Raw genomic sequence first — 13,185 nt, 5'->3', positions numbered from 1 at the left:
TATTTGAGTGGACATAGAGGGGTATATATGAGCAATAATTATTAAAATTAGGAATCATATCTATTTTCTATGAAACCATAATTCATGGTTTCAAAAGTACTTAGAATGAGTGCACTGACTAATAAGAACTTATAATAGGCCATTAGGACTCTAATATAGTCCAAATTTAGTAGGAGGGGATTGCTTGTTAGGATGACCCAACAAAAGGGAGCAGAAAAATAGGATGAGCTTGTAAACAAAATAAAAGGAGATCGATGGGAATATAATGTTGTGATGTAAAGGAGATAAGAGCATGTGATTTCGAGCTCCCACATGGGTTGAAACTTGAAAGAATATAAGTCAGTAAAAGAAAAAGGTTTAGTGGTTCGCGAATGTGACGTAAAATAAAAGAAACACAATAGTAAGTGGCATATTACATGCATGCATGTAACGATTTGCTATTATTTTCATATTATGAGGATGGACAAATCATATATATAAGTACTCATGAATAAAATGGTTAGGCATATATGCATATGGAGTGATTTTACTGATAACCAACCTTTTGATTTTTGTATTTTTTTTTGGAATTAAAGCTAATTGACGTTGTGTTGGGTGATATTAATTGATCACCAAAAAGCTGATTACCCACATGGTGTGTTGTGATATATAATTTGGCAAAAGAGAGCAAACAAAAGTTCTAGTGAAGGTATTTGTGAATTGATCACTTGCAAGATGAAATACTATAGTGTCCGAACATGCCTTAATAAAGTCATGAAAGAGGCCTTGCTTGTGACCTGTATCAAATTCTCTGCTTGGAATAATATATATGGAGAGAGAGAATGAGAGATATGGTAAGGACAAATTCAATGGCTAGAAGTAGGAATGACACGTTAAATACAGGCCATAATACACCTTTTATTTTTAATTTATAAAAAAGTTCGCTTATAAGATAGATGTGAAATGAAAAAGTATATAATAATGATATTTGTTGAAGAAATTCGGTGCTTTTGTGGTTAAAAAGTCATTATTTATTGTAACAGGAAATTAAAAAGTAAAAAAAAATAAAAAATTAATCCTCAGATCCAACAAATAATAATAAAAAAGTTGTAAGTTCTTTCCTTAAATTCCCTTTTTAATGTCGGCTAAGCTCAAGTTAAACATAAAAAGACGAATTACAACTATCACTAATCAAGAGACACAGTGTAAAAAAGTACATTAAGGCACAACAAACTTGATCTCCAACAAGCACTTAGAATAGGTGGGACCAACCACCTCGCTGTAGTTGCTTGGTCGGCGTCAAAGCTAACGGTCGAATTCAAAACGGGAAAAGAGGAAATTCCAACGAATCGAGCAGAAGGTTTTATTTTTGGTTGGTAAAAAAGAAAACTTGAAGTTGGGACAAAATCTTAAGCTTTCAGAATTTCCTTCCTTGTGAATGAAGTAGTCACAGAGTTGCTCAGCACTTTGGTGGTGTCTCTACTAGCTTGCTTAACTTGTAGTCTACCACATCAAACAAAACCTCTTTTTTTTTTTTTTTTTTTTTTTTTTTTTTTTTTTGTCTTTTTCAGAGAAGGTTGATGGTATTACATATATATTTTTCTTTTGTTACATCAATACAGCAAAACCATATCTAGGGTCAATAATAATATTATACAATACACAAGAAGAAAATATGATGAAATATTACTGTTCAGGAGTGTTTTATTAAGTTTTATCATTTGCTTTTTTCTTTCTTTCTTGGGGCTTAAGTGTAACGTCAACGAGACCACACAACCAAGTTGGTATATATTGGTATTATTATCCTATGCGGTCAGAGAATTCCTTTGTACAGAATACAGATCACGGAATTGGTGTAAACATGTGAAGTGATACTGTTTAAATTATGATATATATACACACACACACACATTGGAATAGAATGATCTATATTGTGGACATTTATAGTTATAGTTAATTTTAAAATATATATAGTTATAGTTTATTATGAAGATGCTAGCCCTATGAGATATAGGAATGTGACTTTCCATCCAAAGCCGTATGCCATTTATTTACAAAAGAGGTTTGGCAGGCTCTCATAGATTTCTGAGTAGGATTATCTATCTAACTTATATTTATTTATTACCTTCTTTAAACTATATGTTTTATTTCACTCTAGATGGTTCCCTAATATAGTAACGCCATGATTTATTACTCTCGCGATTTCAAGCCCAAGGAAACGAGAAATATGATCTCGTGATTTGGACCCTCAACGTGTATATCTAATCGATGGTAACATCTTACTAAATACATATATTTATTCCATAATATTTACTAGTTTATTGTAGTACTAGTTTCACCACCACCACCACCATTTATAAATGCTAATGATAACACACGTCTACAAATTGATTATTGTATGGTTTGGCTTTTCCGTTTACGCATTACACAACAAGGTAGTATTAAAGTGAAAAAAAAAATATCTTCAAGCATTTTTCTGTTTTAAATAGTAGACTTATATTAAGAAACTCCATAGACCTACTTTTGATATGTCATTGATGTCACTTGCTCATCTACTTTGTAATATTTGTTTTTGAATCCACTCCTAATAAGATGTTCAACTATACAACCACCGAGAGAGCCATTCACTATATATTATGCCAAAACGATTTTATTACCTGCAAAAGAACATGCAAGCTATGGCTTGCCAGATAAGAAGAGTTATTAATCCAATCTTTAGCAAAGAGATCAAAAGAAGATCACAAAGAAATATGAGAAAATATATACCTACATGCCTCCTTCTTAATATAATCTTCCTATGCGCAAAAATGGGTAATTAACTAATTAGCTAAGAAAAGAATTATGATAAGAAGAGTTATTAATTAATCCAATCTTTAGCAAAGAGATCAAAAGAAGATCACAAAGAAATATGAGAAAATACATACATACATACATACCTCCTTAATATAATCTTCCTATGCCCAAAAATGGGTAATTAATTAATTAGCTAAGAAAAGAATTATGAATTTTTTTTCATCTGCTTCCTTGTTTGTTGGTAGTATTGATGCATTGAAGTGAAGTGTGTGTAGGGATGGTTTTGTGGGGACTACAAACGTAAAGTTAGATGTTGAATTTTGTATATTTTATTTGTTTATTTATAATTTTTTGTTACATGTTGAGAGATAACAAGATGAGCTGGTTTGTAAAGAAAGAGAAATATTTGGGTTTAAGGTATCCGGATTCTATATTTATTTTTTATGATATTTTTTCCTTCTTCTTGTTCACCAAATTAAAATATGTCTAAATAGAAAGAATTTTTTTTTTTTTTGACGTGTTATAAGTTACAACTTAACTGAAAATAAAAAGATCATAGCACGCAGCATTCAATTAAATTAGGGGCTCACAACGAGGCGTGGCAGAGCTTTTAAAGAAGCTTATAAGCTTGGAATTCAGAGAGGATTATTGTTATTAATAAGTGGCACAATTAAATTGCGTAAATCCGTAATATGGGACCATATACAGAAAAGAGAGAGTCTTCTATGTGACCGAGTGATTGTGGGGCCCACGTGGTTATTGAGAGACTAAAAAAATAAGGCCATGTGATGTGGGAGACCACAGCTGGCTAATCTCTCATTCTGAGTGGGTCTCTCTCTCTTTTCCGTCCTCTCACTTTCCTTCCTTTGTTTTCCAGCCTCAACTTTTCCTTCTTCCCAAACAATCCTTGCACTCCTTTTTTCTTTTTTCTTTACTTAAATTGTATTCTCATTTCCTTAAACTCAGCTTACAAACATCCAAATATAAATAGATATACTTGTGTGTGTGATTTGAAGCAAGTTCACAAAGGAGAACAAAAAAATCAATTCAATTTATGAAAAGCTGTACTGTTGTTAGTTAGAGTAGAGAGAGCACATGTGCCTATTTTTAAGTGCATTATGTAAGCTATAGCGAAGTACTACCAACTTAATCATGATTTAATGTCCCGTATCCTATTTTTTTTTTATTAAGTTTAATTGCCTAATTCCACTACGTCACGTGCTCTCTCTCTCTCTTTCCCTCGTATACCACACTAACACTGCGATACTATTACTTTACAAATATGGTATTGCATTACTTATTATTACTGCTAATTAAACATCATTATTACTCAAAAGTCATATATCATAACCCAAAAATACGGAAGGGTAAAATTGTAATAACGGACAGTGTGGCAGTCGAGACCGTTGGCATAAAAGGGGAGGGTAGTTTCGGTATTAGAAGAAAGTGACTGAAACGCAACCGTGTCTGTTCTGTTGTGCAGTGAAGCGCAAGGAAAATGATAGTGGTGGTTGTTATTCTACTTCTTCTATAGTTTACCCGCTTCTTCTTTTAGCTCTCTCACTCTCTATATTCCCCAACTACCCTTCTCTCTCTCCGTTTTTATTTCTCTCTCTACCAACACTGTCCGAGGAGCTAAAAAAAAAAAAAAACTCTCATATTATTATACGACCTCTCTTTTCATTTCATTATCATTTTTTTCCCTTGTCCTTACAGTTGCTATTTCACTTTCCCTGGCTTTAGAAACAACCTGAAATCCCCCCCAAAGGCTCGCGTCTCATCTCAGACTATGCGAACGGTCTTCTCAGACAGAGAAAAGCTTGATTGAGTCATTCATCGCCGCCATTGTTGTTGTTGTTGTTGTTGTCTTGTGTGGTGTGTGTCTCGAGTCTTGAGACGACTGTCGTTTTTGCTCATTCTTTCTCTGGCGGTCTCTGTCGTATGGCCATGGAGGCTTCGGGCGAAGATTGCTGTGTTAAGGTCGCGGTTCACATCCGACCGCTAATCGGAGACGAGAAGCTTCAGGGATGCAAAGACTGCGTCACTGTCGTCTCTAACAAGCCTCAGGTAAAAAAAAAAAAAAACCCTCGCTCGCTCGATAGCGATTCACGCTTTTCTCATTGAAAACACTCATTTTCCTCTGCCTTTTTGCTCTTTTTGGTGTTATGTGTTTGTCAACGAGTGAGTGTACTAGACTAGTCTCGTAATGAACTCACGAGATCTAGATCCACACACACTGGCTCTTTGCTTGCTTGTTTGTTTCCAAGTATTCCCTTCCTTTTTTCTTTTTTGGGTTTTTCTTTCTTCAGTCCATATTAGAATTATAATTGTTACTGTTTTTACTTTTCAATATCCACTTATTTGGGTTTCGAGGGTAAGCTGAATTCCGCATCACATTTGATAATCAGTGATTTGATTTTTTTTTTTTTCATGCATAACTGGACAATTCAATTCGTGTGCGATTGACTAAAAAAAATCTGGGAGTTTGATATGGAGTTTTGTTTTCTTGTAGAAGATTGAGTAGGTGATCAGAGCTGAGAATTACAGTTGTATCTTGTGTGTATGTTTCCAATTAGGGAAAGTTTTCAGAGAATCATATCAAATAAGTGCGGTTTCTTCTGTGTCTTGCTCAACACTGCGTTGGTTTCTTCTGTGTCTCAGGAAAGAAAGAAAAAAAAAAAAAAAAAGACGGTTTGCGTGGGTTTTAACAACCACTGAAAAATTCTTTTCTTCTTCTTCGCATCAGTACTTACAGTACTATCTTTTTGGATTCTGGGTTGGTAGTAGTAGAAAAAAGTCTTGTGCTTTCTTTTAGTAATTGTTGAGTCAACCCAGATTTTTGTCAGATAATTGGGTTGGGTTGAGACTGATCGGAGTACAAAATCTGGTGAGATTTGTGAGGCAACTAGTTGTTCTCAAAGAGGTGATTGTTGTGAAGGGGCAAAGTTGTAATACAAAGAGAGAAAAAAAATTAGGTGCATTAAATGCCAATATGGGTCGCAAAACATAAACTCTCATCAGTTCTTGTGGTGCCACCTGGATTACGGCCTACTCATTTATGTTCATCGCTTCAATGATTGATTCTTTTTTCTTTATTTTTTTCCTTGATTTTGATCCTTCAATTTGAGATTTGAAATTGAAATCAAATGTCTTCCGTCTTCTATAAGCCCTTGATTTGAAGGGAAAAAAAAACAATTATTTTTTAGTTACGCACTTGAAAATCCACTTTCTACCCAAAGCACTTTTTATATTGGATTCAGTGATTAAGGGATAATACGTTGTCATTTTGCCAAATCTTTTCCCATTTGCTGGAAATTTGCCTGTAATGATTTAAAACAAAAGGGAATAGTTTAAAATAGAATTGCATAATTGTTTTTATGCATCATCATCAAAGTGCAAGGATTGAGAAATTTAGTACCTTGAATGAAGATTCGTATTAATGACACAGGTACAAATTGGTACACACTCTTTTACATTTGACCATGTCTACGGGAGTACGAGCACCCCATCAACTTCCATGTTCGAAGAGTGCGTTTTGCCTCTCGTTGACGGTTTGTTTCAAGGATACAATGCCACTGTGCTCGCCTATGGTCAGGTAAATTCGCATCCCCTGTCAGAAACTGCCACGTGGCACGTTCTTGTTCCGTGTTATTGATCACCGATGCGTTGCAGACGGGTTCTGGTAAAACATACACCATGGGTACCGGCTTCAGAGACGGTTTTCAGGCTGGAATAATCCCACAAGTTATGAACGTTTTGTTTGGCAAGATTGAAACTTTGAAGCATCAGTCTGAGTTCCAATTACATGTTTCCTTTATTGAGGTACGTCAAAGAAAAATATATATGTTTTATTTGAGTTTTACTCAGTTCGATGTTCATATTTTGAAATCATCATGTCAAAGTAGCATATGCCTCTTATGTTTTTGACTTACAGTAAGGCCCGCCACATCATGTATTACTCTGAATTTCATCGGTTTTTGTAATTGATGGCCAAAAATCTTGTCTCAACTATGATTTTTAATCTTCTCTTAGTCATTGAGGTTTGGTTTTTTAGGGCCCTCAATATACAATCATAAATATTTTATACTCAGGAGTGGTTAAAGTGTCTTATTTTTGCTTTAAGCAAGTAAGAAAGGAGTCGTATGAGGCTTGAACGATAACTCATTTCAGTGCTCTTTTTTATGAAAAAAGTATGTACCCTTTTCAAATCCAATTTTGTTAGAGTTAAATATATTTAAAATGGTTAATCTGTCAAAATCTGACTTCCCACTTTTAATTGACATAATCCTGTTTCAATAATCGTCACATCAGCGACAGTATTTGACTTCTTACTTTGCTTCTTTGAAATGTTTTTTTGGTTTGTTTTACTTACTTGATAATTGCTTGTTGGATATTAAAAGATATTAAAAGAAGAAGTACGAGACTTGCTGGATCAAACTTGTATTACCAAACAAGAAATGACAAACGGAACTGCGGCGAAAGTAGCAGCAGTTCCTGGGAGACCACCGATACAGATTCGAGAATCTTCAAATGGAGTTATAACACTGGCAGGATCTACAGAAGTAAGTGTTAGTACCCTCAAAGAAATGGCTGCGTGTCTTGAACAAGGGTCGTTAAGTCGAGCCACGGGGAGTACTAATATGAACAACCAATCGAGGTAATTTACAAGTTTATTTCGCTATTCCAAGTACACTTGTAATTTTCTTGAATTTAGAACTGCATGTGATTTAAAATATATATCGTTTAACATATGGACAATACACCAGCTTGATGTGTCAAATATGGATACTAATAAAGGAACCAAAGTGCGTAGATTCCAACACTTATAGTCCGACATCTATATCTTGTCTTTTTAGTTTTCACTTTTAGGTGATTTCTCAAATACTTGCCTTTGATGACGTGTCAATTTTACGCATGTATATAGTCGTTCACATGCCATCTTCACCATCACATTAGAGCAGATGCGGAAGCTGAATTCGGTGTTTCCTGATGAAAGCATACCTAACGAGGGTATGAATGAAGAATATCTGTGCGCCAAATTGCACTTGGTAGATCTTGCTGGGTCAGAACGAGCTAAGAGAACAGGTTCCGATGGACTGCGTTTTAAGGAAGGTACACAGCATTTATTATTATTATTATTATTATTCTGCCAAATCCGTTGTTAGTTGTATTAAGACGGTGCTCTTTTAAATAGGCGTGCATATTAATAGAGGCCTTCTTGCACTTGGCAATGTTATAAGTGCACTTGGTGATGAGAAAAAGCGTAGAGAGGGTAATCATGTTCCCTATCGAGATAGTAAACTCACTCGTCTCTTACAGGTTTGCGTCCTCAAAGTTCTTGTGTATAAGTTCTTGTATATATTTATATGAGACTCTATACTTCCCCAACTCCCTTTTCTAAAAGCCGTTATTTTTCTGCGATGACATCATTTTGACAGGATTCACTTGGGGGTAACAGCAGGACAGTTATGATCGGTAGGTCAATAACATGAATTCCAGTTTTTATGAATGGATTCAGTACTGCAAGCAAGTTCACAAATTTGACATGAAAATTTCAAAGTATATAATTGATGCAAAATCCATTGAATGGATCAGCATTTTTTTTTCTTCTTCTAATGCTTTAACATTCGTCTCAATTCTAGCTTGCATAAGTCCCGCTGATATCAATGCTGAGGAGACCCTCAACACTTTGAAGTACGCAAATCGTGCTCGCAATATTCAAAATAAGCCCATTGTAAGTGGATAAGGATGTTACATTTGCACTTCTTTTTTCTTCTCATTTGGCGCCAAACGAGTAGGTGAAGCTTTTGTTGCCTTCTTATATCTGTATCCCTGCTCTATTTGCTATAAATATAACAGGTCAATAGAGACCCCATGGCCAGTGAGATGCTGAAAATGCGACAGCAATTAGAATATCTCCAGGCTGAGCTCTGTGCCCGAGGAGGAGGATCATCTGCCGAGGAAATACAGGTGAATTTCCGTTGATATGATTGTCTCAGAAAGTGGAAAAATATGCTCTCTCCATAGTCAATCTAGAATTCTTATGCAATTGTGTATTGAATTTTGCAGGTTCTCAAGGAAAGAATTGCATGGCTTGAAGCTGCTAACGAGGATCTATGTCGCGAACTTCACGAATATAGAAGTAGATGTCCTTCTGTGGAGCAGCATGAAAGAGATCCTCAAGTACGTCCCTATGCTTCTTTCATTAATTTTCAAATAATATTGTTTTTTGTGGTCATAGCAATTCAAGGTTCGGGATTTTGACACTAAATCTTCAAGATGTTGACGTGTTGTTTCAAAATTCAAACTTTTAGGATGGTAATCCCTGCACAATTAGAAGTGAGGGCCTGAAGAGGGGATTGCACACTATAGACTCCGCCGACTATCAAATGGCCGAGAGCGTTCCAGGTTTTCTATTTTTCCTTGACAGTTTTTGTTTCGTTTAGTAACGTGTAATTGATAGTACTACAGATTAACTGAGGGTAGGATTTCAACAGGTGATAACAGGGAAATTGAAGAAGAAGTAGCAAAAGAATGGGAGCATACACTTCTGCAAGATTCGATGGACAAGGAGTTGCATGAACTAAATAAACGTCTCGAAGAAAAAGAGGTATATTCGTAGCTTGATTTTGGGATTCGTGTGCGAATATGTAATTGCTTTCATGTTCCATGATGCCTATTTGGTGTTACATTGACTCTGTGTTTCTTCCTTTAATGGCTTTGCAGTCTGAAATGAAACTTTTTGGAGCTCCTGACACTACAGCACTTAAGCAACACTTCGGAAAGAAAGTTACAGAACTGGAGGACGAGAAGAGAGCTGTCCAGGTAATTTTGTTTAATGGCTGGAGAGTAACTTCTCATGGTTTTAGACTTTAGTATTGCCTGAGAGAAAAAAGAGAATATACTTACACATTTAGATTTAATCAGCAAGAGAGAGACCGTTTGCTAGCTGAGGTTGAGAGCCTTGCTGCTAATTCCGACGGACAAACACAGAAGATGCAAGATGTCCATTCCCAGAAGTTAAAATCACTTGAGGCACAGGTGATTATTATCCTTAGATGAAACTATTGGTCTCTTCTAAAGGTGTTTAGATAGAATTTCATCAGTAACTGATGTCGTACAATTTATCCAACCAGATTCTTGATCTTAAGAAGAAACAAGAGAATCAGGTCCAACTTTTAAAGCAAAAACAGAAAAGTGATGAAGCAGCAAAACGACTACAGGACGAAATCCACTTTATCAAGGCACAAAAGGTTGAACGATGCATTATTATGACTCCTCGGTGTCTTAATTATTGTTTCTTTATAGTTGTTGTATCATTGCCATTTTTAATCATGGTTCTATTCTATATGTCACAGGTTCAATTGCAACAAAAAATTAAGCAAGAAGCAGAGCAATTTCGACAATGGAAAGCTTCTAGAGAGAAGGAGCTGCTTCAGGTATACAACTTATAAGTCTTTTCCTGTGATTTTAAACTCTGGATTTTTCTGTTATAAAGATGTGGTTGTTTAGCAACGTCTTTTTCTCACTCGAGTACGCCAGATAGCATAGAGATATAGGAAAATCTTTATTTGTAAAGGCCCCGCCTTTATTCTTCACGACCTTGTAATTCATATTCTGTCCAGCAGCTTTATGAAATGCCATTCACTGTCATAAAGTTTTTATTTTTTAATTCTCTCCAAACTCTAGTTTGGCCATTGCATTTCTTGTACTCCAAGTTTGACATGCTTGTAATTAAATTCACAGTTGCGGAAGGAGGGCAGGAGAAATGAATATGAAAGGCACAAGCTGCAAACTCTAAACCAACGTCAGAAACTGGTGAGTATCTACGTCTGCTTTCTTACGCATATATTCAAAAAGCAATGAATACTGAAATTTGAAAGCAAAAAACTTTTCATTGTGTAAGGTTCATAACACTTAAAGATAGCCCTGATTTTTCTCGTGCCTGAGATCACCTCTATTATGAACATCTGGAAGAGCTGCAATTTTAGCTTACAGTTAAGACGATATTCAATTTTCAGGTTCTTCAGCGAAAGACAGAAGAAGCTGCAATGGCTACCAAAAGGCTAAAGGAATTGCTGGAAGCTCGCAAATTCTCTGCCCGTGACAACTCAGGTATGATAAAAATCTTTTTATATTATCTGGGTAGATGACATGGCATGTCTTTTTATGTGTCTGTCCGCTAATTATTTGTTTTTTTTTTTTTTTTTATCAGCTTCCATGAACGGGAATGGAACAAATGGACAGGTAATCAATCAATTTGTTTTTACTACCTCTTTTACTTAATTGCTATCCCTTGGATTCTAAATCTAATCTTATTTGTGTTACATTCAGGTTAATGAAAAATCTCTACAACGTTGGCTTGATCATGAGCTTGAAGTGATGGTAAATGTACACGAAGTGCGTTATGAATATGAGAGACAAAGTCAAGTGTATGTATTTCACCTTCCTTTTGGCTCTCATTTTTCTAGAAGATCAATCTTGCATGGTTTTCTATAACAATGCTTCAATCTGTAGGCGAGCTAAACTGGCAGAAGAATTAGCCTTGCTTAGGCAGGTGGATGAATTTGCTTCAAAAGGAATTAGTCCTCCAAGAGGAAAGAACGGTTTTGCCAGGTACGAGAAACATATAAAGAGCTCTACCATTGTGCCTTTCCCTCATTTTCCTTTCTAGACACTGTATTTACAGCTCGATTTTTGTTCTTCAGAGTCTGCTCTATGTCACCAAATGCGAGAACGACAAGGATATCTTCACTTGAGAGCATGCTAAGCATATCATCCAATTCACTCGTAGCAATGGCGTCGCAACTTTCAGAGGCTGAGGAGAGAGATCGTGCTTTCACTAACCGCGGACGTTGGAATCAGCTACGATCGATGGGAGATGCAAAGAACTTACTACAGTACATGTTTAATTCCATTGCTGATACAAGGTGATTTACGGGCACTTTATTGGGATAGTTTTTTTTTATTTCGATGATCAAAGTTTGTGGATCTGAGTCTGTAACAATAATAATAATAACATAAATCTGCTTTTTGTTTTGCAGGTGCCATTTGTGGGATAAGGATCTTGAAGTCAAGGAAATGGAAGAGCAACTAAAGGAGCTTGTGGGCCTCTTGCGTCAAAGTGAGCTTCGGAGAAAGGAAGTTGAGAAAGAACTGAAATTGAGAGAGCAAGCTGTTGCAATTGCATTGGCTACATCAGCATCGGTAAGTCGAGCTTTCAATTCGATATGCCGAACAAATTTAATCAAAGTGCTCTAGTGATTCTTTGTTATCTCCCACCCTTTTTTCTTTGTAATCTTGTTTTTAACTCTTTTCACCGGTCTTCAGCAGGGAAATTCACCCAACTCATTGGAACACTTTGTGGACGAAGCGAATGGTCCATTATCTCCAGTTCCAGTCCCAGCGCATAAGCAAATTAAATACACAGCGGGCATTGTTAATGGCTCAGTCACAGATTCTGCCGCGTTCATAAATCACTCACGACAGGTTAGTCAACTCTCTCTCTCTCTAGACCATACTGTCCTCAACCAGTAGTAGTGGTTATAAACGGGATTTTCTGTGCTTCAGATGGTACCCGTTGGACAACTGTCATCAAAGAAGCTAGCGATTCTCGGACAATCCGGAAAGCTATGGAGATGGAAGAGGAGTCATCACCAATGGCTGTTGCAGTTCAAGTGGAAATGGCAGAAGCCGTGGAGACTCTCGGAAACGATCAGACACAGCGACGAGACCCTAGTTAGGTTGAAGCCTCGGGTACAACCAATTAGACCAAACGGGATGTGAAGCGTTATGGATAGCCAGCTTTTTTGCTGCCCAGATTTTCTTCGTTGGCCTGAAAAAGCATCGATGATAGGGATGGGGAACTCGATAGGAAATAAATGCAGGTGACAATTCAAAAATAATGATTTTTCCGCGCGTAATGATGATTCTTTTTTTTGTTGCTCGAGAAACAAGAAAGAGTGAGCCTTATATGTGTCGCTCGCTATTTCTTCTATCTGCAACGTTCTGTAAGTAGCCGTTGGAGATTTTCGCTTATGTTGTTGTGAAGAGATTAGGTTTTGTAGTCTTCTGGGGTTTTTTTAATTGTTACGCCAACTAGTTGGCGTGCATCTTTGTAAAGCTGTGTTTGATTGATGGTTCTGAGATTACACACAATAAATAGTTAGAAGAAATGCACCAAAAGGGTGTGTGATAGTTGACCTGCTCAAGTCCTGAGATGAGACCTGACCACCCTTTGGTGGATGTGCTAGTTACATAGGTCACGTGTATGAAATGTATTTTTTTTTTTTAAGTCTTCTATTTCTGTGTCTTCAAACTGTGACAGTGTTTATTGTGTACACACATAACATCAACAATTATATAGTAATTTTAGTTTTTTTTATAATTATTATTATAATTATTTATTGTTGC

At 36.2% G+C, this 13,185-nt stretch overlaps 1 protein-coding gene across 2 annotated transcripts; it reads left to right on the top strand.

Moving 5' to 3' along the window:
• Positions 1-4,341: 4,341 nt before the first annotated feature.
• Positions 4,342-13,159, top strand: FRA1 (P-loop containing nucleoside triphosphate hydrolases superfamily protein). 2 transcript variants are annotated; one of them, XM_089621183.1, is made up of 25 exons: positions 4,342-4,839; positions 6,221-6,367; positions 6,445-6,594; positions 7,173-7,429; positions 7,697-7,884; positions 7,967-8,091; positions 8,211-8,247; positions 8,415-8,506; positions 8,632-8,742; positions 8,842-8,955; positions 9,087-9,180; positions 9,270-9,382; positions 9,499-9,597; positions 9,700-9,813; positions 9,909-10,025; positions 10,131-10,211; positions 10,519-10,590; positions 10,794-10,887; positions 10,988-11,019; positions 11,107-11,204; positions 11,290-11,388; positions 11,481-11,702; positions 11,817-11,979; positions 12,106-12,261; positions 12,343-13,159. In XM_089621183.1, the coding sequence occupies exons 1-25, from the start codon at positions 4,714-4,716 to the stop codon at positions 12,556-12,558; spliced, it is 3,117 nt and encodes a 1,038-aa protein (XP_089477309.1). In that variant the 5' UTR covers positions 4,342-4,713; the 3' UTR covers positions 12,559-13,159. The 2 variants fall into 2 exon arrangements, with proteins under 2 accessions (XP_089477309.1, XP_089477308.1); XM_089621182.1 differs by having other exon boundaries at positions 12,103-12,261.
• Positions 13,160-13,185: the final 26 nt, after the last annotated feature.

This window comes from Urtica dioica, chromosome 7 (assembly GCF_054948205.1).
Source record: "Urtica dioica subsp. dioica isolate 48M chromosome 7, U.dioica_male_clone48M_v1_H2, whole genome shotgun sequence".
In the NCBI taxonomy this organism is placed as follows: domain Eukaryota; kingdom Viridiplantae; phylum Streptophyta; class Magnoliopsida; order Rosales; family Urticaceae; genus Urtica; species Urtica dioica.
This window is presented reverse-complemented; position numbering and strand designations above follow the sequence as displayed.

Bases quoted from the DNA above. Each gene is read 5' to 3' on its own strand.
- FRA1 (XM_089621182.1), top strand. From the start codon at position 4,714: ATGGCCATGGAGGCTTCGGGCGAAGATTGCTGTGTTAAGGTCGCGGTT. The intron at 6,368-6,444 runs GTAAATTCGCAT...GATGCGTTGCAG, and splicing joins CTGTGCTCGCCTATGGTCAG to ACGGGTTCTGGTAAAACATA. The intron at 10,026-10,130 runs GTTGAACGATGC...TATATGTCACAG, and splicing joins ACTTTATCAAGGCACAAAAG to GTTCAATTGCAACAAAAAAT.